We start from the raw sequence: 25153 nt of genomic DNA, 5'->3' as shown, positions 1-25153 counted from the left end.
GTAGTCATCGCCTCGGTGAGGTCCAATGTACGAAGGTCTTGCCTCACCACCTCAGCCCAGGTCTTCCTGGGCCTACCTCTTCCACGGGTTCCCTCAACTATTAGGGTGTGGCACTTTTTCAGGCAGCTATCCTCATCCATTCTCACCACATGTCCATACCAGCGCAATCGTCTCTCTTGCACACCACAACTGAGTATATATAATATATATACAATTTATATTTTAGTGAACAAATTTAGCATTATAGTAAATGATATTGAATTGACCAGACTATCAGATATTATACACCACTAATCACAGTGCAGTTCCTCACATTTTTATAGTTTTTGAACAATGCCTCCCCACTGGCTAGGTAGGCAGGCCAACATTCCTCCTGAACAGAACTCCAGTTCATCATAGAGTTGCCCATTTACAGCTGAATGGACTGGAGCAACATGAAATGAAGTGTCTTGGTCATGAACACAAGGCATTGCCAGTCTGGGAATCAAAACCATGATCTTGCAAGCATAAGTGCAACACCCTAACCACTGGGCTATGCACCTTCATTAAATGGTTTATATTACATAATTAAAAAATAAAGCCACATCCTGTATGTTACAAAAATCATAAAAGATTCTTTTTTAAAAGCATAAAAAAGTTAGTTTTAAAAATCCACTTTTACATGTGTTCTCTCTGTGTAAACCTGTAATAAAATTGAGCATAAACATACTTTTTTCGGTGTCATTATCAAAATCAAATTGATTTTCTATAAAAAAAAATGATGACTAAACTCTTTTTTCCTTACATCTTAGTACTAAAGAAAAGTATTATACAAGATATACTTTTTCCAGCATTCCATTGCCAACCTATAACTAGTGGTGCACAGTATATATGTGTATTATGAACAAATGAATAGAGTAATAAAATAAAATAAAAAATTACTTTTTCATAATTGGAGAGATTTCAAAAGCTTTTTCTACAGTAAAATCCGTTCAAAATAGGTAAACGACGTCGTTTCAATTATGCACTGAGTTTCCCGTGAGAAAAGAACTAACCTAAAATTAATTTACTTGTCATACATGTTCTCACTTGCAAATTATCTAGAAAAGGTTTATAGGCCCAGGCATCTGAAATTAATTTTTAACAGTTTTGAATATAAATTCCGAAGATATGATCTGTATGGTAATTCAGTTGTATCATTTAGAATTTATGTAAGTAGATATTGGAAAAGAATATCTCACCTGGGGCAAATTTGCCTATCTCAACAAACATGTGTTTTATGCCAGTTATGTGACATTATTTAAGCATCCCAGGGAAATAATTTAATATCTCTTATACTTAAAGCAAAAAACCATTTTTGATTGCCTTTGTTTTTGGGCATTTAAGAATATTTGTTTCAGCAATCAGCTTTTGCTTTCTTTTTTTTTTTCATAATTTTTATTTGAAATATGTGATATATATTCAATTTGAAAAATGTACACATCATCTTTTGAAATTTTATCTTAGGAATGTTCCCTTTCATAAGAAAAGTCTCTAATTTGTGGAATTTTTGTTTGTGGCTATTCTTTAATTACTATTAATTTTATTGTTACTTGCAGTGTTTAATAATTATTATTATTGTATGGAATTTAAAATATTACCTTTTTTTTTTTTTTTTTTTTTTTTTTTTTTTTAATTCATTAGCATCAAATGAAAATTCAGATTGAAGAAATTGCAGTAATTTTTTGTTTTTAGAATTTAAAAAAAAAATTATGTTTTATTAGTTTTTCATAAATTACAACATTTCACTAATGCTCAACATCAGTGATAATCTTACTGGGGATGGATTAAAAAATTGCTTAAGCTATGTAATCCAATTCTAAAATTCTCTTTTAACTGTTTCAGGCTCTTATTCAGACATCAGGTATGAGGCTGTTAAGGGAAAGAACAGGGTTACCGGAGAACATACTGGTAAGATTAAGACCTGACATCCCTTACTACAACTTAAATATCCTTATAGAATACTCCTCATACCAATAATTTTCCAGCATATATTTTTATTTTTTGAAAACCAAAATACTAATTATTTTATATTAATACAACAAAAGCTTTTTTCTTATTCATTTAGATTTGAAATCTTTGTTGATTAAATATTAGACAGATATTTTTATTTCAAGATCTATAAGTTTAATGTTCTGTGAAATTAAGGTGTCCTTACTTTGGAATCTCTCTCCATTTCCAGTCAAACAAAATGATATACATATGCTAGCTTAAGTCAACAAATGTAAATGAAAGTTGCACTAAACATAAGCAAACCATCTCCTTATGATTGAAAATTGAATAATTTTTTAATTCAGCAAAAAACCTGGGAATACTTAGAAACTAAAAAAATAATCATACCATATTTTTAAAATATGAAACAATTTTTCAGATAAATTTCAATGTCTTTGAGATGTGAAGTATAAAGGGCCTGTTAAAAAAAACTTTTTATGTATTTTATCACATTAAAATATGCTTTTATTATTTTTGCTAATACTTTTAATTCTTTTTATAAAATTGATAAATATATAAATATTGCAGTCATTTTAGAATCATAAATTGCAATGAAATTTACATTCATGCTTCTAACATGTAATTATTTTGTCAATTTTCTAAGAAGTAATGTTGTTAATGCATACTTTGTAAATGTATATACTTCAATTTTTTACAACTTTGTAAAAAAAATTTTTTGTTATGCACAGTAAAGCTTTTCGTAATTGAATACTAAAAGTACTTTTAATTGCATTAAGAACCTTAAAGGAAATGTTATCAGTTTCTTCGAAATTTGGGGGCCATTGATAAAATCAGTGTGTTCTTTCAATAGCGTTTCTTTTTTTATGCAATTTTAAAATCTTTAATACAATCATGCAACTAATTTCATACAAACATCAGTGGTATAAATATCTGGAAACATGTATTTTTGCCTAGAAAAGACATTCCTCAGTAATATCAAATCTCTTTATTTTATTTTTACCAGATACCAGTGCAACTGATACCGACCCAGAGGAGGTAAATAACCGAATGATGGCTCTTGTAGAGAAGAATAAAAAGACCAAAAGAACAAAACAGAAGCCTGTCAAGAAAAAAAGAATGAAAGCAGCCAAAGAGAATAAAAAAGAAAATAAAGATAAAGAGCCAACAGTCAATAAAAAGCAAAAGGTAACTTTGGATCCTAATTTGAGCAGTTATATTTTCAATAAAATATATTATTAGGCCAAAGCATATGTTGATATAGAAAGGCTTGAGATCTCAATAACTAACAAATGGATTTTCTCTCTAAATGAAATAAATATAATGGTCTGATAGATACTATTTTGACAGGGTAAAAAAAAATTGATAAAAAAAAACACTATCCTAAAGTTCAAGTTACTTCTTTTCTACTTACTCCAAGAACTGTTATGTGGATGATAATTATGACGTGAAATGCTTAATTAAATATGATTGGGATAAAACATGAAATAATCAAATTTCCTACTAGATATTATGATCGGTCATAGATTTAAAAGACTCCTTTATCAGAGGTATGACATTTTCTTCACAGTATAGCATAGACAAAGAACAGGCTGGAGGAAATTAGTACAACACACTTTGAAAGACACAAATTTTTGAGAAACAAACGCATAATTGTTAGCAAGAATACCTCAATGAAATGCTAGCCTTCTGTACATGTTGTAAAGTTTTCTTTCTGAGCTTCATTACTTCTGGAGGTTTTTTATTATATTTGTTAAAAGCTTTCAATGTATTCATTAAAATTTTCATTTTCTATGTAGATGCCAAAGGACACTGCGAAAAAAACACCTCGAACAAAGGTAAGTATTTTAACTCAATAATTGCATTTAAAATAAAATTTGCACACCATCTTTCTCCGCTGCTAAATTATTAAAGTTCTTAATTTTTATTTTCTTAGGCTGCAAGAAAGGTTCAAATTTCATCTACTGTTGACAATGGTGATACTAGAGGACCATGGAACATATCAGCAAAGTAAGTCGCATGATTATTCTTGGATTTCCTTTTTTTTTATAATTAAATTTATTTCTCCCTCTTTTGAGAAATGTTTACATTTGCCAAAATAGAACTTTTTTTCATATGGATATTAATACATATCTTTTTAGATCAATGGTCCAAGAACATGAAAAAGAGCATGAAAAGGGTACTGAGAAATTGCATGGGAATATTTTAAGTATTGCTGTGCTTGAAGCATTATCTAAAGTTAAAGTAAATGGTCAAATGGTAAGTACTCTTAGTTGTTATGTCTGAGATATAGCAATAAAAATAGGCAGACCTGTCAAGGAAATTAGTACTCTCTCTTTACTCTTTTACTTGTTTCAGTCATTTGACTGTGGCCATGCTGGATCACTGCCTTTAGTCAAGCAAATCGACCTCAGGACTTATTCTCTTTAAGCTTAGTACTTATTCTGTCGGTTTCTTTTGCCGAACCACTAAGTTATGGGGACGTAAACACACCAGCATTGGTTGTCAAGCGATGCTAGGGGGACAAACACAAACACACATAATATATACATATACATATATACAACGGGCTTCTTTCAGTTTCCATCTACCAAATCCACTCACAAGGCTTTGGTCGGCCTGAGGCTATAGTAGAAGACACTTGCCCAAGGTTCCACGCAGTGGGACTGAACCCGGAACCATGTGATTCATAAGCAAGCTACTTACCACGCAGCCACCCCTGCGCCCTTCACAATTTAACCACATTGTAATTCATTTCGTAATTTCTGTTTATTAAAATCTCCAAGTGAATACAAATGTTCAATTATGAATTTCATCTGAAGCTGGTTGGTTCTGATTTTAGTACTCTACCTTTTAAATTTAAAGTGGAAATGCTAATAAAATTAAATAGTTTCAATTCTTTTGGTATGTGATCCTTGTTTATTTTTTGCAACTACATAGTTTCAGAATTCTTTGTTATTTATTGCAGAGTCCAGAGAAACATATAAAGCGAGAAGAGCTGCTGGTTCAGCTCTGTGAACTTGCTTGTCTACAAAAAAATAAAAAAGTAAGTCTGTACTTTTCTTCCTCTCTCTTGTATTGGGCTATTAGTAAAAGTTGTATATTATTTTTCGAGTGGGAATGATTTAAAAATTTGTCACATGGTTAATATAAACAATTTCTAAGGTAACTAAATATATGAACCAACAATATGGGGTTTTATAAAATAAAGTGCAATCATAAGTTACTTTGTGACCGTCAGCAATTATTTTTCTCATTTAAGTTCTCTTTTCAGGACAATTATTCATTGCTTCCCAGCATTAATTACACAAATTTAGCTAGATCTATATAAGTACATGTTGAAATGTAAATGCATTTAAATCTAAAATTAGTTTTTATTGATAATAGGAATGGCTTCATGCCTTGCCATGCTACATTTATCCATTGAAAGAATGCTTATGTGTATACACACAAACACTTGTGTACATACACAGATTTATTGTAACTATGATAAAATTAGTTCTTTTTACACATTTTGATCATCACTTTATTTTCAGGGGTTGCAGGCAACTGAAAACTTGAAAGAAGGTCAACTAATATCTGAGTATGTTGGAAGAGTATCTTTGAAAGAAGAGTGTATAAATGCATCTATGAAAAGGTTTGTATTTATAGTTAATTTTTTTCAACCATTTTTATGTGGGCTCTTTCTCTAAACACTTATAATGTTTTTTATTATTATTATATCTAATTTTAATTTTTTTGCTTGAATTCAATATTTTTAAATTTCAGATTGAAGCCATTCACATTAGTATACTCCAAATTAGAAGGAGCAGAATTGTTCATAGATGCAAGTACTTTGGGTAATGTCTCAAGATATATACGACGATCATGCAGTCCAAATGCAGAGGTATGTATATTTCTTATTAATTTTTGCTTCATTACTTTTTCTAAATATTTGCTACTTCAAATTTTAAGCCAAAACTGGATGTTCTATCACCTTATCCTAAATTATTTTAACTCTTCTATCCTTTGTGTTTATGTGTAACACTCTTTCATGTTTGCTTTTTTATGTCATTTTTCACTCTGTCAGTTTAAACAAATCCAATGTACCAACTTTTGGTTAAAATTCCTCAGAGCAATGAAAGATATATTCAGATGGTGGAAAATACTTGTGTAAGAGGTGTTTATTGTGGGTTGGGCTGCTGCACACCAACCATCACATACTGCCTGTAATAAGAAACAGTCCATATTCAAAGCATGGTAAACCAAGATTTGGTGAACACTTATTAGATTCATATACCTTGACAGCCAGGTGACCATGTCACAACAGAGTTCTTTTCCAAAGATGCAACAAAACGCTAGCAGTGGACTTGTACTCACAACCTGTTTGAGAGTTTTCCAACATCTTATCTTCAATGTATACTATCAATGAATATATAATATACACTTTCCAAACTTACTTTTACATCGATATTCAGTCTTAATGTTCAGTGGGATGAAAACTCTGCTATAGAAATATTTCATAATCTTTTTGTTTTTGTGGATAAAAATGTTAATGTAGAGTTTTTTTTCTTTTTTCCATGCATGTATCAACATACATGGTGTTTTCATGTAAACATAAGTTCTTGTTCTTTATCATTTTTTTTTAAAGTTGTAGATTATGAAAATATGTATCATTTGAGAAACCATACTAATTGTTCTTTATATTAATTTTACCAACATTATTAATGTTTTACATTAAAATTATTAAATTTGTAAGTTACTGATAGCCTGAATCACTTTTATTATTAATAGCTTGTTAAAGTTTTGGTATAGGACAATTGAAGATCTGATGAGGTGAAAATTCAGTTAGATCTTTATACTTATGACAACTATTGAGAATGGACTTCCTGGAAATGAAAAAATAAGTGTTCTGTTTCGACCCCTCCTCCCCTCCAATCATTCTAAAGGATCATCCTTCTTTGTTTCAGATGCGGCATTTACTACATCACGGTTTCATTCGTTTCTTAATCTACTCTACTAAAGTGATATCGAAAGGTGCTGAAATAACAATACCATTTGATTTTACCCGGGAAGATGGGTGAGTTTAGTCTTTTATCTATTATTTGCTTCAGTCATTATGCTGGGGCACTGCCTTGAAGTGTTTAATCAAACAAATCAACCCCAGTACTTATTCTTTTGCCAAATTGATAGGTTATATTTTTATGAACTTCATTGTGTGTTATTTTGAATGCTTAGTCTATAGTGTTCATGTTACTTAGCATGAAGATTTTCTTTAAACTCTTGATTTCAAGCAATTATTAGGCCATTTTTTAATTTACTAAACAGTTTTTAGTTGAAAATATCTTTTTTATGCTTCATAAATTATTGAGTAAAAATTAATTTAACAAGTAATTTGTAGGAAGTTACTGCTTGATTTTGTTTTTAATCAGTGTCTTACAGTTATGAGTAGACTGACCAATATTTCTATTCCAGTCTTTGTCAAATCTAATAAAAGACATATCTATAATTGTAAACTTCTACTTTGTATTTACTTTTGTTGCAGTATCACATACTTAATGTTTTTTTTTAACTTAAAATACAAATTAAGTATGCAATATTTTCCTCGATTTTTGAACTAAAATTTATTAATTCTCATTTATTTATTTCCAGTGTTCTTCACACGGAATGTGCTTGCTCAAGAATTAATTGTCCTCTCAGTAAACCAAAAACTAAAAAGATTAACATTAATAGGTAAACTTTCATTGACTTGTTATGTTTTTGTGATTGGGAAAATATTTTTCTTCACATTTAATTACTTTGCTTTTTACTTGATATAATTTCAGAAATCGGCGAAAAATAAAAAACAAATCTATTCCTGAAAATATGTTGGATAGTGTATCTGATTCTGCTTGCATTGGAGTGATGCCCAGTATCATCTCTAGTACTATTAATAATGATCCTACTGATGCAGATACTAAAGCAGCTGCTGTTGCTGCTGCAATGGCCGTAGCTGCCGCTGCTGAAGCACAACCTTTGGCTATTCCATTGGAGATGAAGGTAAGGTTGTAAATTTGGTTATTGCATAATGATACCAATTATATAGCTTTGTGTATGTGTAGTCCTGTACATGTGTATACACCTATAGATATTTAAATATGGATAGCACTATGTGCTTAAGGTGTATATGTGTGACCAGTGATATAATAGTTTCATGAATTGTTTCATTTATTAATTATTCTGTCATTTTCTTTTAAAAGTACACTATTCAACTAGATACCATATTTCATATTTGTGTATTTAGCAGTTAGGGAAATCATCTAAAATTTGTTATCTGAATGATGGAAAATTAGATATACAAAAAACTTAAAATGTGTTTTCATACAAAAGTTCATTTGTACAATTGTATTCTAAGGAGTACTGAGAAAATTGAGTGTAGTTGAATGGTTCGCAAGAGTCATGTAAGCAAAGTCGGGATTAGCAATGAGTTTCATGAAGAATCTAATATACATGTCATCACCATTGTCTTAATGTCCACTTTTCCATGCTTGCATGGGTCAGATAGGGTGCATTAAGGAAGATTTTCTAAATCCAGTTGTTCATCCTCTTACCAACCTTCACCTGTTTACAAAGTAATATTCTCCCATAACCAGGCTTGTTTTCAGAGAGGATTGGTAATGAAGGACACTGTTACATAAGTTACACCCATTTACAACTATTGCGCAGTGTCATGACAAGGAGACATGCTTATAACAGGCTTTTTACGTTTCTGTCTACTAGATCCACTCCCAAGGGTTTGTAGTTGCATAGAAAGACTCTGTGCTCATCCTCTTACTATTCAATTATAGCTTTTAGGCAAATAGTGTTAAAGTTCAGAAATAGATTTGCTTGATAATTTTAACATGTTGTTGGCTTTGTTCTCAGTGGACACATTTTCAAGAACAACAGGAACCATTCTAAACTTTGGAGAATAGATTATAAAATTCAAGTTCAAAGACCTGAAAATCAACAAAGTAAAACATTTGATCACCATTTAAAATTAGTAACAGGGGACAAAATAATTATAACATCTGGGAAGTGGCTTTACTTAGTGTATAGTGAGACAATAAAAATTCAAAGTATTATACTCTGAGCAAGTACTAGGTACATGAAAGTTGCAGTGGGATCTCTTGACAGATTAATAAAGACTTCAGATGTAATAAATGTACAGAAATAGTGGAGAACTTTTGAGATTTTGGTGGGTTAAATTGTGTTGGAGTGACTATAGTGGAAACATAGTTGCTAAACTAACAATGAGGTGTAAAGAAATTTTAGGTTCTGTCTCAAACAAAAAAAAACTGGCAGATACATGACAATACATTAGTGTTGAATCTGCATTTCCTGGAGTAAAATGTGTTGTGTGTGATGCTCACTTGCATGAAAAGTGGAGCACAAATGAACATTAAAGTCATCTTCCAATCTATGCAGGAGAAATAACTATGCTGATATGGACACATGGTATGAATGAATTATGTTCTTGAAGAAAAGATGTTATGAGGTTGATTTGGAATGTATTCATAGTTAAAGAAATGATGAAAGCAGATGATAAGAATAGATAAATGAACTTAACATGTTTAATTGTAAGGCACTTCATTAACTTCCATTTCAAATTGAAATAAAAGTATGGAAAAAATAACTTGAGAAAAAACGTTTTAAATAAAGTGTATCTGATACACTTAATAATATACATAATAAGAAAACCAGTGTCAAAACATTTTTTCTTCTCTTCTCTTTTTACATAGGATATAATAACCGTATTTGTGATATAACATTTTCTAGTAGATCATAACCAAATTTCATTTATATGCTATATAAATTCAACCGAATGTCTTAAACCACTATGCATTCCACATTCTGCTGTTTTGCATTTTTGCCTGGTTCAACAGGTTTTTCAATGCAATATGGCCTTGGTAATAGGATTTACAAATTGAATATTCTAATGTAAATGATTATACCTTGTCATGTTAAGAATATTTTAAGCACACTGCACATCACTTATTACTGTTGTTCATAATAATATGAAATCCTGTATGTAATCTAGCTGTAATGTGTTTGCATCCCTTTTAGTCAAGAGAAATAAAGAAAGCTTCCTTTGTAGTTTTATTAATTCCTCCAAATCTTCCTGAATTAGCAAGGAACTGCTCAGTCATTTATCACGTATATAATTTCACTCTTAACATAACTTCTTATGCTATTCTGCAGTCATGTTTCAAGTTTTTACACAATGCAAATTCATATGAATACTAGTTTCTTCCAGTTTCAGTTACTGCTCTCAAAGCATGTATTCTTTCTGATGAATATTTCTTTTTTGACATTTTTGCAATTTTTATCACCAACATCTGCTACCCCTAGTATTTTGCCTCAATTCACAACCATGTGTATCACATATTAGATTGGAAAACAGCAATCCATTTTTTTTTTAAACTTCTTTTGTAAGGTCTGTCCATAGTTTCCAATTGAATTCTCTATAAATTGTAATTTGATATTTGCAAATACTCTTGTTACAAATCGGCCACTTTAGTCATCAGTAAGCAAGGAAGACCAATGAAAAAATTTGGTTGGGTATTAAGAGATGTAGTCAATAAGCAATAGCAATAACTCTCCGGCAATGATTCTCTTTCATCAACCATTATATAAAACATCACAAAACTATCTCTGAAATACTTAGTAGTGCTAAATCTATCAAACGTCATGATGTTTAAACTAAATTGCCCTTCAGTTCTGTCAAGAGGTTATTTTTCTGTATGGTCACTTTATTACCTACAGATAGCAGGATTCCCTGTCTTAGGGAATATGCCGTTCATATATAAGAAAATTACAAATACAGAATACAACTAAATTACTAAAAAAAACTATTTGCATATAACTAATGTATCTATTTCTTGAGTAACTCTAAATGACATCTCACGGAAATACAGGTTGGAAAAAGCATTGTTCTATATATATAGTCTTTATTTAATTGTATCAAAAGAGCCAACAAAAAAAATTACATGTGATGTAAGGTAATTATGAAAAAGTGCCAAAAAGTGTAATTTATTCTAAATTTTACTTTTTTTTTAATGATTTTTATGAGACATATATTTTTTCTTTTTATTCTAGCCTCCACGCTCTTCCAATGCGAATGTCATCTATAAAACTATCCCTTCTTCTCCCTCTATTCCTACATCTATGGTAAAATTATATCCTTCTTCTCAAACTTCTCAGCCAGCTTCTCGATCCTCGGTTTATACTCATGCTAATACCACAGGTACCTCTTTATCCCCAACTATTTCTTTACCAGTTTCTATTGTTTCTTCTGAACTTTCTATTCAAGCATCTCCAAATAATTGCTCAGTCTCTTCTATTTCTCTTCCTCCAATTCCATCTGCTCCTATGCCACTCACTATGCCAGCTAAATCAGCATGCACTCTTGAGGATTTGGCAGCAGTGGCCACAGCCCCCAATGCTGCTATGGCAGCTATTGCAGTATCTAACAATAGCAATAGTGATGCTCCTATGTTACAATTGCCTCCTCCACCAACCCCAACAGAAGCAGAAGCAGCTGCGGCTGCAGCAGCTGCTGTTGATGCCGCTGTTGCTGCTCCACCACTACCCACCCATGTGGAAGGTGAAATATCTCCAACTATTGATGATAATTTAGAGCCTCCTCGAAAAATGGTAAGTCACTTTTTTACATAAGTAACTGAATACTTTTGTATTATAAATATGGTAGATATAGATAACTTGGAATGTGTTATTGGTTCTCATTAGATAGAAATCTAAATGTTTTTATGAAAATATTACAAAAATCTTTTAACTTACATTGCCATCAAAGAAGGAGACACTTCAGCAAGATAAACAATATATGTGCAAATTCATGGTAACTAGTTTTCTTGAATGTATTGCTATATTTCTGTAAATAGCCAGTATTAGATTTATCATAGTGCATCCTTAGATGCAGGTTATTTTTGTTGAGAATTTTGGCTACTGAAGTCTCTGTCTCAATATACTAGTGATTCAGTTGGAAGCTTTTCAGCCTATCATCATCATTCATAAGATCACGGTAACTGTATTGCCTAAAGGATTCCAAGTAATACCTATGAATGAAGAACTAGAAATAGAAATGTATTAACATTATTATTCAGTTTCATCCTTTTGTTAAAATTTCAAATAATTTTTATATAGACAAGAGAAGAGAGGAAAATGGAAGCAATTGTTAAAGCATTTGAAAAGCTGGAAAAACGAGAAGAAAGAAGAAAAGAAGCATTGGCTAGACTTGAAAATGCTCGGAAAAGTCAAGAAGAGAAGAAAAGAGTATGTTGGAATTGCATTTAGCTTTTGTTGTTCATAGAATATCTACAGTGTATTTTATTAAATTTTCAAGAGATTTAAAAGAAGCGTACTAGTTTTTAAGATCCTAGTTCCAGTAATAGTGATGAAGCACCACTTCAATATTTTGCATTTGCATTTTAGTACTATTTAACCCTTTCAATACCAAGGTGGTCATAACTGACTGAGAACGTTACCAATTCACCTGAAGACAGCTAGATAGTCTTATTTAAATGAGAATTTCAGTGCAGACCGCATTAGTACATTCGCAGAAACATTGATTTCACTGTGTAAACAATTGAGTTACATTGTCCAACATTATTTTACAAATCTGACTGTTGTGAAATTTTGGAAATTTTTTTTTCCCATATTTTAATTGTAATGTTTCACTATGGATAAATTTATCTGGAAGATGTGTGACAAATCTTGTTTAATTTGTATCATGAATCATTAGTGTGTGTTTCTGTATGCAAGTGAGTTTATTTAATTTAGTTGATGGCATGTTGTTTCCTAGATTTCTTCAATGACAGATTCCAGTATTTCATTCTATTTTTCCTTAATAGTACACCTGTCTTATGTACAAATAAAACCAATAAATGGCAAATGATTACATTTTAGCAATTCATCTAAACATGAAATTAGCCCTCTTTAGTATTTTTGTTTTACATTTACAGGAGTCACCGGAGGATGAGGAAAAAGTAGAATTAAAAGATACTAAACCTGATATTTCTACACTATCTAAACCCCCAAGTACAAAGTAAGCTTCGTATAAAGTAGACTCTTCAATTTTAATTTGTTACATTTACTTTTGTTCTTTGTGTAATTTCAATTACTTGTATTTGGATTTGCTGTTGCAAAAGTTGTCATATGTTATATTTTCATTTTTTTCAGGAAAAAGAAGAAAGCACATCCTATATCAACAAGAAGGTATTTTTTTTTTTTAAACTTTAATTATATATAAAATGGCATAAATGTATTTGGCATAAAAGATAAAAACATGAATATTTGTATTTTTGTTAACCACTCATTGTTATTACTCCAACTTCAAATTTTTTATTTAGCAGTATTAGTGTCTACATTCTGGGTTTTATATGAAAGTATGAAAATTATCTCTGGATTTTGTCTCTTCTTTAGACGCAGCCGAGTGAACAGTGGCGGCAGTTGTTCTGAAGCAGCATTGTCTCAAGATGAAAATAGCAATATGGGTAGCAATCAAACAACAGCTCTTTCATCTCCACTGGCAGTAGCCCCTTCTCTGGTAGTTACCCTTGCTGGACAAATTTCTAGCCCACAGCCAGTAACTGTGACGGCACCTACTACTGTAACTACTATAACACCAACTACTTCACTTTCATCAAGCCTTTCACAAACTCCTCCAGTTCAACCACCACCACAGTCTGCTCCACAAAATATAAATCAACAAAATGACATTTCAAATACGCCATCAAGTTTCAAGTTCAAAACCAAGAAAGTATGTTATTTTTATGATTTAATTTTATAAAATGAAAATTTGACACCAAATATTTTCCAAACATTTTTGTGTTCCTTTATTCAGTTATGTATTTAAGTAAGAAATTTTAAATAAACTTTTCCAAACATAGATTTTATTATTCATTTATTTATTTTATTTAGATGAGTGAATGGCTAGAAGGCAAAGATACGAAAACAGTATTACCAGCTACCAAAACAGAACCATTGGAGGTCAACATAGAAGAAACTGCATTTGTTACTTGCTTCCATAGTCCACGTAGCTCATTGGAGCATCTTCATCGGAGAATGAGTCACATTTCAGTTTCTGGTAAAATGGACTCAAGTGTTGGATCTGCTAAAAAAGTAAGCAAATGTAATTAATAATGATGGGGTGAAGTTTTTACTAAAATACTGCCTCATGATTTTATTGTACAAGGAGTGTGTGTCAACTCAAAGCAAAAGTGATTAAAATAAATAAGTTGAGTTGATTGCTTCAGTATTGATCAAAGTAAAGACAAATCTTACTCAACATCTAACTCTTTATTAGCAGTTCTTGATTTACCTGTAAAATTAATGCTATTTGTTTGGAGAAAATAAAGGTTTTAATTTTCTTGAGTATGTGTGAACATGGGAACCTAAAAATTAAATTGACATTTTTTGTTTTCATTTTTTTAGCGTTGGCTTCGTCAAGCTATGCATGAGACTGGTCCTACTGGCATGGACAGTGGCAAGGACTCCCCTCAACCCATCAATTCTGTAGTCTGTGATGTGGCAAGTCCAAATGCTGTTGCCTCCATGCCAAGTCCTGGAGCTTCTCCTCAAGCAGGTAAAATACCTTTATTCTAATTAACAAAAAATATAAACAAAGCAATAAAATATTTCTGATTTTTACCTGTTTGTTGACAACACAAAAATCAACTTTGTACTGCAGATTTTGTCACTCCACTGAAGAAACGAAGGTTAGCTAGAGAGTCTCTGTCATCAGATCAGCCACTCATGTCTACTCCGTCCACATCCTCACCATCACAGACATCTAACCTCGATGTACCGTCGACATCTGCTCACTCAATAAGCTTTGAAGATTCTGATATTAAGTCAAGTCATCAATTAAAATCACCACCAGAAGATCTGCATTTAGAGGTAATTATTTAAATGTTAACACACATTCCAATAGTTCTATATTTGAAAGATGAGAAATTATGTACATTATTTACATTTGACGGGTATTTCAGGTGTCCTGGGGGAATTTCGAACCTGGGTTCTTATCCTAAGGTATTTTTCCGATATTATTTAGGTCACTACATGGAATCGAACTCGGAATCTTGGGGTTAGTAACCCACGCTCTTAACCACTACGCCATATGGCGTAGTAGTTAAGAGCACTGGCTACTAACACCAAAATTCCGAGATCAATTCCAAGCAGTGACCTCAATAATAATAATATTGGAAAAATACCTTAGGAATTCCCCCAGGACACCTGATGAAGGCTAAAGAGTACATCAGCTGAAACATTGTTAACAACAAGATGAGGACAAATATCTGTCAAATGTAAATAATGTACACATCCCAACATTTATTTACTGGACCAAGTGGTCAATCCATACCAACATGGAAAGGGTATGTAAAACAATGATGTCAAGCATTACATATTTAATTAACATTTTGTAAGTTTCTAAATATAATTACATTATATTTTAACAGTAGAACATTTAAGAATTATTTTTTTCATTGATAATTTTTTTTACTTTACTTTATCGTCTTTCCAGAAATACAAATTGATCTCAGCTGAAGCTAACTATTCTGGAATGGGATCAGAACTCAGGGACTTAATAGAAAGTGATACATGTGAATCCCAACCACCACCTTACAGTGATTCTACTCGAGGAATATCTGACAGTGAAGAGACAAGTGGGCCTGAAGGATTGGAGAGTTTAGCTGCTGCTGCAGAACAATGCAGTGCAGTTGATGTATCATCTTGTAATTCTAGAACAAATCTTTTGTCACAAGTAACAACTCTACAATCAATGACTGCTGATCATGTAAAATCTGAATGTGAAGATGACGAAACACTGGATGCAAGTGAAACTACAGAACATCAAAACCCAGACACTCTTGATAGTGCCAACCATTTTGAACAAAATTCTATAAAAGAAGAAATTGCATGTGAAACAAAAGAGCTTACAAATACTAAACCTCTTTCAGAAAATTCTACATGGACTACATTATTTCATGATTCTTTAAAGGATCATGTTGAAGGAGAAATAAAGCATTCAGAAGCAATGGCATCTAACTCTCTTGCTGTCCAACCTGTTTTCACAAACTTTTCTAATGTATTTAAAAAACAAAAAGAGAATTCATCAGACATTCATCCCTTTGAAATTAAAAAGGAAAAAATTCAAGAGACCTGTGATGATAAAATTTCTAGTATTAATGAGGTAAAATCTTCTGAATACTCACAAAAACATGTACTTGAAAATTCTGTTGATCATGCTGAAACCCCAACATGTGATAGTGGAACAAATATACATTTTTCATTAGAAAAAGAGGTACCCAAGTCCGAATGCAGTGTGCTGCCTGTTCGACGAGACTCTTGTCAATTTTCCCCACAAGCGGGTAAAGATGGCAGAAATCAAGCCAGTGATGTAGTTAGTGTTGGTGAGAGTATAGACTCTAAAATCAGAGAAACTCACCACCAGAACACTTCATGTGCAACACACCTACAATCTGATTTGTGTACTAGTGTTAGAATATCTGTTACAGAAAAAGAAAATTCTATTCGCAATGAAGTGGAAATGGATACTTCTACAAATGTTGCCAATTATGGACAACTTCCAGCACCAGTAGAGATAGATACATTAATAAATACTGTACTACCTACTGTTCCTGCACCCAATTTAATTCTAGAATCCTCTCTACCTACAAAAGCTCCTTCAAAGAAAAAGGTGAGTTTTGGGCAAAACCTATGCAGCCATTAGCCCTTTATTTTTTTACAAATTTCTATATAAAATTGTTTAATTGATCATGGTGCTATTTTATCATTAATCACTGTATATGTACCTGGTAAGTAGTGCAACTATAACCCAACATCCCTTATAGCATACACTTCCATTGCAGCTGACAGCCAAATTTAAATTTGGTATTCCTCAGGGATTCAAATATATTTCTGATATCTCATTTTCTGTGTATTTGTCTCATGAAATACACATCTTGTTACTTTGTGTTTTTACTTGTAATTATAAAATCAATTATCAGTTGTGATATGTTCCAAGAAGAGGAAATAGAATTATACCAATGACATTTAATATTGTAGTTTTGATGAAAACATTAAAGATGGATCCTGTCTGTTAAGTGGGATACTTTATTTCTTGGTCATTAAACTAAGAGCAACAATGTTTTAGGGTATTTTTTTCATCCTTAGTCTCAAGTTATTAATATGATTTTGTTCAACCTACATTTCAAATATAGTAGATCAGAATGAAAGGTAGATAGCATTTTTCAAAATGCTATCAACCAGTCCCTGAAGTATTAAAGTTTAAGAATTAAACATGCTGACAATTGCCCCTTCGTCGTAAGATGCTGTTGTTGTCCTAGCTTTTGATAGCACCCACTGTGCATGCATAATGTTTCAACATACAAATGGATTAAGACTGCTCAATCTGTTCCTGTATATTAGTTGTAAGCTGTTGGTTTTTTTATATATTTTGATTAATCAAATAAATTATTTGGATAAGTGGATTTTGAGAGAGAGAGAGAGAGAGTGAGTGTGTGTGTGTTTGTGCGTAAGTACATATTGTTTGAGCAGCAGACAAAATACTTGGTTGTATTTGTTCAAGCTCTTTTAATTCCAAGTTCAACATTGCTTTTTCATCCCTCCAGATTTGATGAAGTACCTGTTAAGTACTGAGGTCAATTTTATCAACTAACTTCCTCTCGTGAATTTCAGGTTGTGCGCCTCTCTTAGAAACAATTATTTAATAAAATGTAAAATATTTCCCTCTAATTATTTAATATTTCAGTTTATTTTACATATTTTCTGTATCTTAGACAAATTTTTTTTCACAATATGTTTATTTTCTAACTTGTCCAATATTCTATGCTTCTTGACATAAGTTTTTTTTAATACATTTTTTTGATCTTTTTAATACCAACCCACTAGAGAACACCTCCAGTTCTGATTTTAAATTGTTCATATTTAAATTAAAAACCTTACATCATTTTTAAAAATCTTTCCATTAAATTACTTTCCAAACTATTTTAATAATTAAAAATTTAATTATTTTATGAAATTCTTCCAAATTCTTGACAAATTTTGAAAATTAAAAACAATATCTATACTTCAATAGAGATGTGGTGATGAAATGGTTAAGTGAAAATAAGCATTCAGATATAATTGCATATGTGTTATGAAATCCATTGTTCTCAGTTGCTATGCTGTTTTACTCATATTTCATTCATTCCGATATTTCTGGAGTTAATATTTGTCAAAATACAGTAAAATTGATCTAAATGTATAATGAAAGTCGTTTGACCACCTCTGAAGTATAAAAAGTACTAATACTTTCTTCATCAAAATTATTTAGCTTATCCAAGTCTCTTTTGACTCTCTTGTTATACAAATAAATGGTCCCTGTGAGATTAAAGATTGCAGCACTATTTCAGAAACCTTTCAGTGCAGTTTGTTACAAGGACATAACTCCTAATTTATATTTTGATAGCTTCAACATCATTTGAAACTAACATCAACAGAGTTTATACCTTTCTGCTATTATATGGATATCTTGCTCAGATCAAAATCCCTAATTCAGACATCCTTTGAAAATCTGTTTTTATCCCTGCAACATCTTTTAGTCAAAAGACTTTCACTCCTTTACATTGATCAATCCAGGGGTGCAATCTTTATACTTTATATCTTCAGTTGCCTAAAGAATTGAAACCCTATTTTTTATCTTGCATAAAAATTGTAGCCATCAACTATTCCTAAATTATATTTATTAGTGCAATAAAACTTTTTAATTTGAGCTAAAAATCCACATTTTCCCAATAATTGGGATAGTGAATACTTTTTAAGCTACAATTGACATATCAAGTTGTGAGGGTTTCAAAAAATGCTGCACAGATACATTGAGAAACCCAAGTGGAATGATATCTCCATGAACACTGTATAACTTAGCCAACACTGTTATTTATATTTCAGTTTGGGTTTTTTTTGTTGTTGTTGTTTTTTTTTATTCAGTATTTTTTATATGTATATACTAAATGTACAAATGAGAATTTGTATTTTCTTTCAAAACCAAACTGATTGTAGTTCAGAATAACATCTAACTCCTAAACTGTGTGGATCAGAAAATTAGCACTTGTTTGAAGCTTGTTACATTTCGGTTTTTACTTAGCTAAAAGAATTCACTGTAAAGGAAATAACAACTGGAGTTTTTAAGTGAGTTGACAGTGGCTAATTAAGTTAAGACTTTACAAAAACCTGCTACACATTGCCAATAAAACAAGCTTTCTATTGAAAGGCACTTTTTCTAAATATTTCTACAAATATAATAGTCAGGAGACTTAACATGTTGCTTCGGTTTACACCATCACCTGGCCTCCAGAAACCTTTAGTAGAATATATTGTTGCAAGCATTCAGGTTTCCTGTCTTAGAATTTCCTCCGACATGCTTTAAAGTCCCTATAAAGTATCATAAGCATTGCCCTTCTCAGTCCCAGCAGACCTGACTGTGTAGTGAAGTATGCTTTTTGAGTTCAGTCTCACTGCATGGCACCTTATGCCTGTAAGTTCCAGGCCAATCAATGGCTCATTAGTAAATCCCATAGAAGGAAATGTGTGACTGAATTTTTGTATTCAGTATGTTGCATGAAAAAGCACTTAGCTACAAGCACTGAAATTTGTTGTCATTCTCATTGCTGGCTCTGCACATTCAAAGATAAGTGGAATAAAATATCCCTTAGTTGAAAACAGGTAAGAATTAGCAACTGGAAGAACATTTGGCTATAAACAATGCTTCAATAATATGTACTCATGTAACCTATTCTTGAATGGAAAAATGGGCATAAAATGAACAAACAAATCCAAGGAATTAAGCAGTCTTCTCTGATGCTATTCCAACTAACTTTTTCTCAAAGAATGAAATGAGCCATTTATTGTGCACATTTGTTTACTGAACTTTCACTTTTCATCTTATTTGCATTCTCATACACCATTTATTATAAAGAGAAGATACAATTTTCTTATCATCCAACCTTTGAAAGACCTATAAGTTGTCAGCTGCAAGGTAGAATTATCTGCTCTCAGCAACAAATTAACTTGTGGTCTCAAAACGATAAGTTGTTTGTGGTTCAACAAGTGTTCTGGTAAATGTAACTAATGCATTGCCTCTTATTCTAAAGATAGAAATCCATATCTTGCCAAGAAGTATTCTGTAGAAAGTTTGTGAATATTCAAAGAACCAAATAGGGTGAGGATCATATAAATCAGAACTCTTTGAATAAAGTAATTATGGAAGTAAAGATGGTTTTCTTAGTGTCTGTCTTTCTATATCTGAATGACAGAAAAATGTAGTACTTGACTGAGTTATATAAAGGATGACACTTTGTTGTTAAGTAGAGGAAATAAACTCATGTCTCGTAAGTGGTAGCTATGCAAAAATAGAATAAGTCTAATTTATGTTCAGTTTGTCAAGATCTTTAATTTAGCAGAAGTAGACGTAGTAATTATAATTGTATTTGCTCAAGTCTACATAAATGTTACGGACTAAGTGCAGTGCAGGCATGGCATTGTGGTTGGTAAGTTTACTTCCTAACCATATGGTTTCAGGTTCAGCCCCACTGCATGGCACCTTGGGTAGCTGACCAAAGCTTTGTGAGTGGATTTGGTGAAAGAAATCTGTGTGGTGTGTGTATACATGGATTCATATTTCATTTCATCTTGTATGTTTGCTGATTATAAACAAAAGGTGCATTCAAAGTGTCATTTGTTTTCATTTCTCTGTATAATCATGTTTGTGTTATGTTGTTCGATATTATCTTGGTTAGAAATGAGTTGTTGAGGGTTGTCAGAAAAAGCAGCCACCTGTAAAAAAATTTCTGCTCCGATTTAGTTTCGTCTGACCCATGCAAGCATGGGAAAGTAGACAATAAAATGATGATAATGATGACACGTATAGATCAGCCACTAACACAATAAATATACATAGTCCCTTGTTCTTGAAAATTTTTTAAACATATCTTGAATAGTGTGTACTCATCATCATTTAATGTTCATTTTCCATGTTAGCATAGTTAGTTTGAAAGGATCCAACAAGCCAGAGGACTGCATTAAACTCCAATGTCTGTTATGCCATAATTTCCTTGACTGGATGCCCTTCTTAATACTGACCACTTTATAGGATGCTTTTTTTTTCTATGGTACCAACATTTTTGAGGTTGCCAAGTAACTCAAGACAACAAATTGTTGGAGTAGAGAAAGTGGCTTAATGCCAGGTGTTGAGAGGGTAAAATATGATAGAGGGACAAGCATACATGTCTTGATATATAGGAGATACATGGCTACCTTGCATTATATAAGAGTGGGTGCAGATAGCTGGAGAGAAGGTAGTGGTGGCCAGATATCAGAACATATTCTCAAGATACAAAATGAGAGAATATGGACCAAGAATCAGGAAGTGTGAAAGGAGAGTGACAGGTTAGAGATGGAGGAGTAGTTGGTGGTAAATATTGTATGGTGTGGTGAGGGTGAAAGAAATGGTAGTACAGGATGGGTGGAGATCAGAAAATAGAGTTGAAGTGCAATATGTGTGTATGGGGGGGTGAGATATGTACAGTGTCAGCAGTACATGGGAGTGGTTATAGTGAATGGAGATGAAGGTGGAGAGAGGCCAGCAGTGGTAGATATGAGAGAATGATGGGTGATAGCAGTTAAGAGAGAGTATGGTAGCTCTAAGATGTAGCGTCAAGGAGAGGAAGTGATGGGTGATCAGTAAAAATAAAGTAGGAAGGAATAATATTGAGAATGAGGGATGGGTCTAAGGATATGCAGATTAGATGACTGCTCAAAAAGAGATGAAATATGTGCATAACCTACTCATGAATGCTGCAGCTGAGTAATGCCATAGTTAGAAGAGTGGGGGTAGATGGGTGTTAGGAAGACAAAAGGCTTGATAGCAACAGATTGGGTGTAGGGTGAGATAGATGGGTTTTCTCAAGTACAGAATATCCCTAATCACCTGTTTGGAGCCAACATTACATTTGATTCCTCTTATTTGCACTCACACACTGATGTTGCACATCCAACAGAACATACTGGCTCCATCCCTTTCTAGTCTTTGCCTTTAGGACAAGCATCATACAATCTGCCTTCCATTCAGAGAGCTATTACCAATAAAGGTAATAGCTCTCTGAACTCCGACCAAATCTATTCTAGTGGACTATACTTTCAGAACATCCTCCTTCACTAATATAGTCACCTAAGTAACAGAAATTATCTACTACTTCTGAATTTCCTGGATATTTGAAAAAATCTATTTTCCATGTGCCTTTAGTGTTTATTGCTTGTGCACATTTACATACAAAGGTTACTTTCTTGTGATTCCAATGCACCTCATGTGCCTAAGCTTGCACTGGGTACACTATATGGAATTCCTGCCAGCAACTTTCCTACATATGAATCAAGGCTATTTATCTGACAGGAGTCATGTCCTATCTATTTCCTGCTGGATAGGACTGAAGTTTGTAATTCTGTCGTGTATAACTCATTCCTGTACAACCTAGTTAACTGTTGGGTGACTAGGTCAAATCTTCTACCAGATCTTTTAAGTATCTCAGCAATGATTTCTATTGAGCCAGAAGCTTTCTCCTGCCTTCATATTCATAATTGCTATATCTATCATACTCTTGTTGACTAGTATAATTGGTCCATATCACGCATTTTCCAAATTGTTGCAATGGTAGGTAACCTTCTTCAAGTGTTGTAGGCAGCATTTTTAGCAGCTGCACATGAACTACTTGAGTTGTAAAGGATGTTCAGAGATATACCATAAAGAATGGTATCAGTCGTCTGCTTAACTGGCTCGTGTGGATACAGAGCAAAGTACAAGAGCTTAGAATAATAATTATTATTTCTCTTATAAACACAATACCATATATTTGAAGAGAAGGAACAGCTGATTAAATTTCCCCAGTTCTTATTTAACCCAGAGGCTTGGAAAAGCGCTTCGCCTACTTTTACCCACAATTAAAGGGGTGTAACTATATACCTTGTCCAATTTTTGATAGGAAATGGAATTATTTGTAAACATTAAAGCGGCAAAATCGTTAGTGGATCTAGCAAAATCTGACTTTTTACATTCTAAGTTCAAATTTTGCCGAGGTCGACTTTGTCTTTAATCCTTTCGGAATCTATAAAATAAGTACCAGTTAAACCCTGGGGTCGACGTGATCGACTGACGTCCTCTCTAAAATTGTTGACCATGTGCCAACATTTGAAACAATTATTTGTAAACACACGAATACCGAGTAATAGGTAATTTTCTCTGCCATAAGCAGTATTGCAGGCTTTATCTTTCAGCAAAACTAAATGGATCACTGATTAAAAGAGAAAGGAGTGAAACTTTTTGTATTCAATTGTTTTTTCCACAATGCCCACATTAAAATATTAAATCAAATTATTACCTTGTAGGGGCTTTTTTTTAAATGACCAGGGTATAAATGGAATACGTTTTTCAGAGAATCATTTCGCATTCCTCAGGGTACTACGCCAATTTATATTCATTATACCTACGCTTAACATTTTGTTGTTTTCATATTCGTTATTTTTCATTGCTGTTTATAATATAAAAGTGATTGAAAATCCTTTTTTCCAGGAACACGATAAAATCTGTTTCGTGTTTATTGCTTGTGCACATATACATACATGTTGTTTCTAAATACAATATGCATTACTAACAAAATATCGAAACCCATTATTACCAATTTAATATTGAACATTTCCAACATTCATTCTTCGTTCATCAAGTTGTTTTGGTTTTGATGCGTTATAAAATTCAATATTCTCTCAACATACCGAACAACAAGAATGTGCGTGCGGGCATGCATGTATACACACATATACATACATACATACATACATACACATTAATTTAGTGTGGATGCAAATGCGGTAGTGACGGACTATATGTAATCTGAACCTTTCCCCACCCCTTATTTATTAATTTTTTTTTACGGAATCCCACGTTTTAGGCTATGTAGATTCCGATTCTGAAAAAAAAAAATTGTTTGAACGAAGAATGAATGTTGGAAATGTTCAATATTAAATTGGTAATAATGGGTTTCGATATTTTGTTAGTAATGCATATTGTATTTAGAAACAACATGTATGTATATGTGCACAAGCAATAAACAACCAAATCTCACAAAACTAGTGTTAGGGTTAGGGTTAGGGTTTGATTTTGAAATTGAGATTTTTGAAAAAAAAATTTCAGAATCGGAATCTCCATAGCCTAAAACGTAGGATTCCGTAAAAAAAAAAAATAATAATAAGTGGGGAAAGGTTCAGATTACATATAGTCCATCTGGACCGCAAACGCAAATGACATACTGTACAATTAAATTTATAAAACAATACATATTTGCTTGTAAGGTAAAAATAGAGACGCCCAGAGTTATTTGGAGGACACGAGAAATAAATACCAAAACGATAGCTAAGAAATTTACTTACATTTACTAAAGGTGAGGTAAAAAGGCACTTAGATTAATTTCCCGGTCACAGAAATTCGATAATGTACAACTGAATCTCAAGTACCACATATTGTTTTGAATTTTCTTGTCATGCGATTCCATAAATATTTAATATTGTGTGTGTGAATCCCGACATCATTCTGTCTGTGTATGAAGCTGTGGTATTTAAGAGCATTCGGTATTTCGCGTAACCTTTACTGTTTTTCTACACTCCTCGCATTTACCGTTTGGGAGTGCCAGAGAAAATGCCTACAGTAATTTAGTTCTTTACTTTTCTTTATTCCGGTGTCGATAAAATAATTACCAGTCAAGTACTGAGGTTGAATTAATATTCATTTAAGCACCCTAGGGCGGAGGTAAACAACATGGGCCGCATCTGCTTTCGCGTTTTGGGGGGGAGGGGGTTTCTTCCTATAGAAACCCACCTTTTTGACTGCAGGGATTCCGAATCTGCAAAAACAAAATCGGCAGTTTCAAAATTGTGGGATTAAAATTTTGAAATGCCGATTTTTTTGCAGACTCGTAATCTCCGCAGTCGAAAAAGTGGGTTTCTGTAGAAAAGGACCGAAAAGGGGTGCGGTCCATGTCCAGCCCGCACTGCTTACATGAGTTAGTGAATGAAGGAAAGGCTGGTCTTTTTAACCAGCCTGGGGGTGTTGACAAGTGTGTAG

At 32.5% G+C, this 25153-nt stretch overlaps 1 protein-coding gene and 1 long non-coding RNA gene across 5 annotated transcripts in view; one reads left to right on the top strand and one right to left on the bottom strand.

The window, feature by feature from the left end:
* The window catches only part of LOC106873279 (nascent polypeptide-associated complex subunit alpha, muscle-specific form), a 75394-nt gene that overhangs the window by 35002 nt on the left and 15239 nt on the right, over window positions 1-25153 (top strand). For 3 of the 4 annotated variants that reach the window (XM_014920576.2, XM_014920573.2, XM_014920572.2), the window contains exons 6-25: window positions 1864-1929; window positions 2975-3156; window positions 3768-3806; window positions 3905-3978; window positions 4110-4227; window positions 4937-5014; window positions 5505-5605; window positions 5737-5854; window positions 6918-7027; window positions 7600-7680; window positions 7773-7986; window positions 11065-11622; window positions 12130-12258; window positions 12948-13030; window positions 13165-13200; window positions 13408-13744; window positions 13906-14106; window positions 14419-14569; window positions 14675-14883; window positions 15509-16684. In XM_014920576.2, the coding sequence (XP_014776062.1) occupies window positions 1864-1929; window positions 2975-3156; window positions 3768-3806; window positions 3905-3978; window positions 4110-4227; window positions 4937-5014; window positions 5505-5605; window positions 5737-5854; window positions 6918-7027; window positions 7600-7680; window positions 7773-7986; window positions 11065-11622; window positions 12130-12258; window positions 12948-13030; window positions 13165-13200; window positions 13408-13744; window positions 13906-14106; window positions 14419-14569; window positions 14675-14883; window positions 15509-16684 (4061 nt within the window). The remainder of the gene's footprint in view (window positions 1-1863; window positions 1930-2974; window positions 3157-3767; window positions 3807-3904; window positions 3979-4109; window positions 4228-4936; window positions 5015-5504; window positions 5606-5736; window positions 5855-6917; window positions 7028-7599; window positions 7681-7772; window positions 7987-11064; window positions 11623-12129; window positions 12259-12947; window positions 13031-13164; window positions 13201-13407; window positions 13745-13905; window positions 14107-14418; window positions 14570-14674; window positions 14884-15508; window positions 16685-25153) is intronic. The other variant, XM_014920575.2, reaches the window with a different exon arrangement.
* LOC128247350 (uncharacterized) overlaps window positions 13750-25153 on the bottom strand; it is a 13721-nt gene continuing 2317 nt past the window's right edge. Inside the window, exons 2-3 of the long non-coding RNA XR_008263746.1 lie at window positions 14636-14871; window positions 13750-14098 (exon numbers count right to left, since the gene is read on the bottom strand). This is a non-coding gene — a long non-coding RNA (uncharacterized LOC128247350). The remainder of the gene's footprint in view (window positions 14099-14635; window positions 14872-25153) is intronic.

Source organism: Octopus bimaculoides, chromosome 1, assembly GCF_001194135.2.
Source record: "Octopus bimaculoides isolate UCB-OBI-ISO-001 chromosome 1, ASM119413v2, whole genome shotgun sequence".
NCBI classification, from domain to species: Eukaryota; Metazoa; Mollusca; class Cephalopoda; order Octopoda; family Octopodidae; genus Octopus; species Octopus bimaculoides.
The sequence above is the reverse complement of the archived record's forward strand: the minus strand, read 5'-3'. Positions and strand labels throughout refer to the sequence as shown.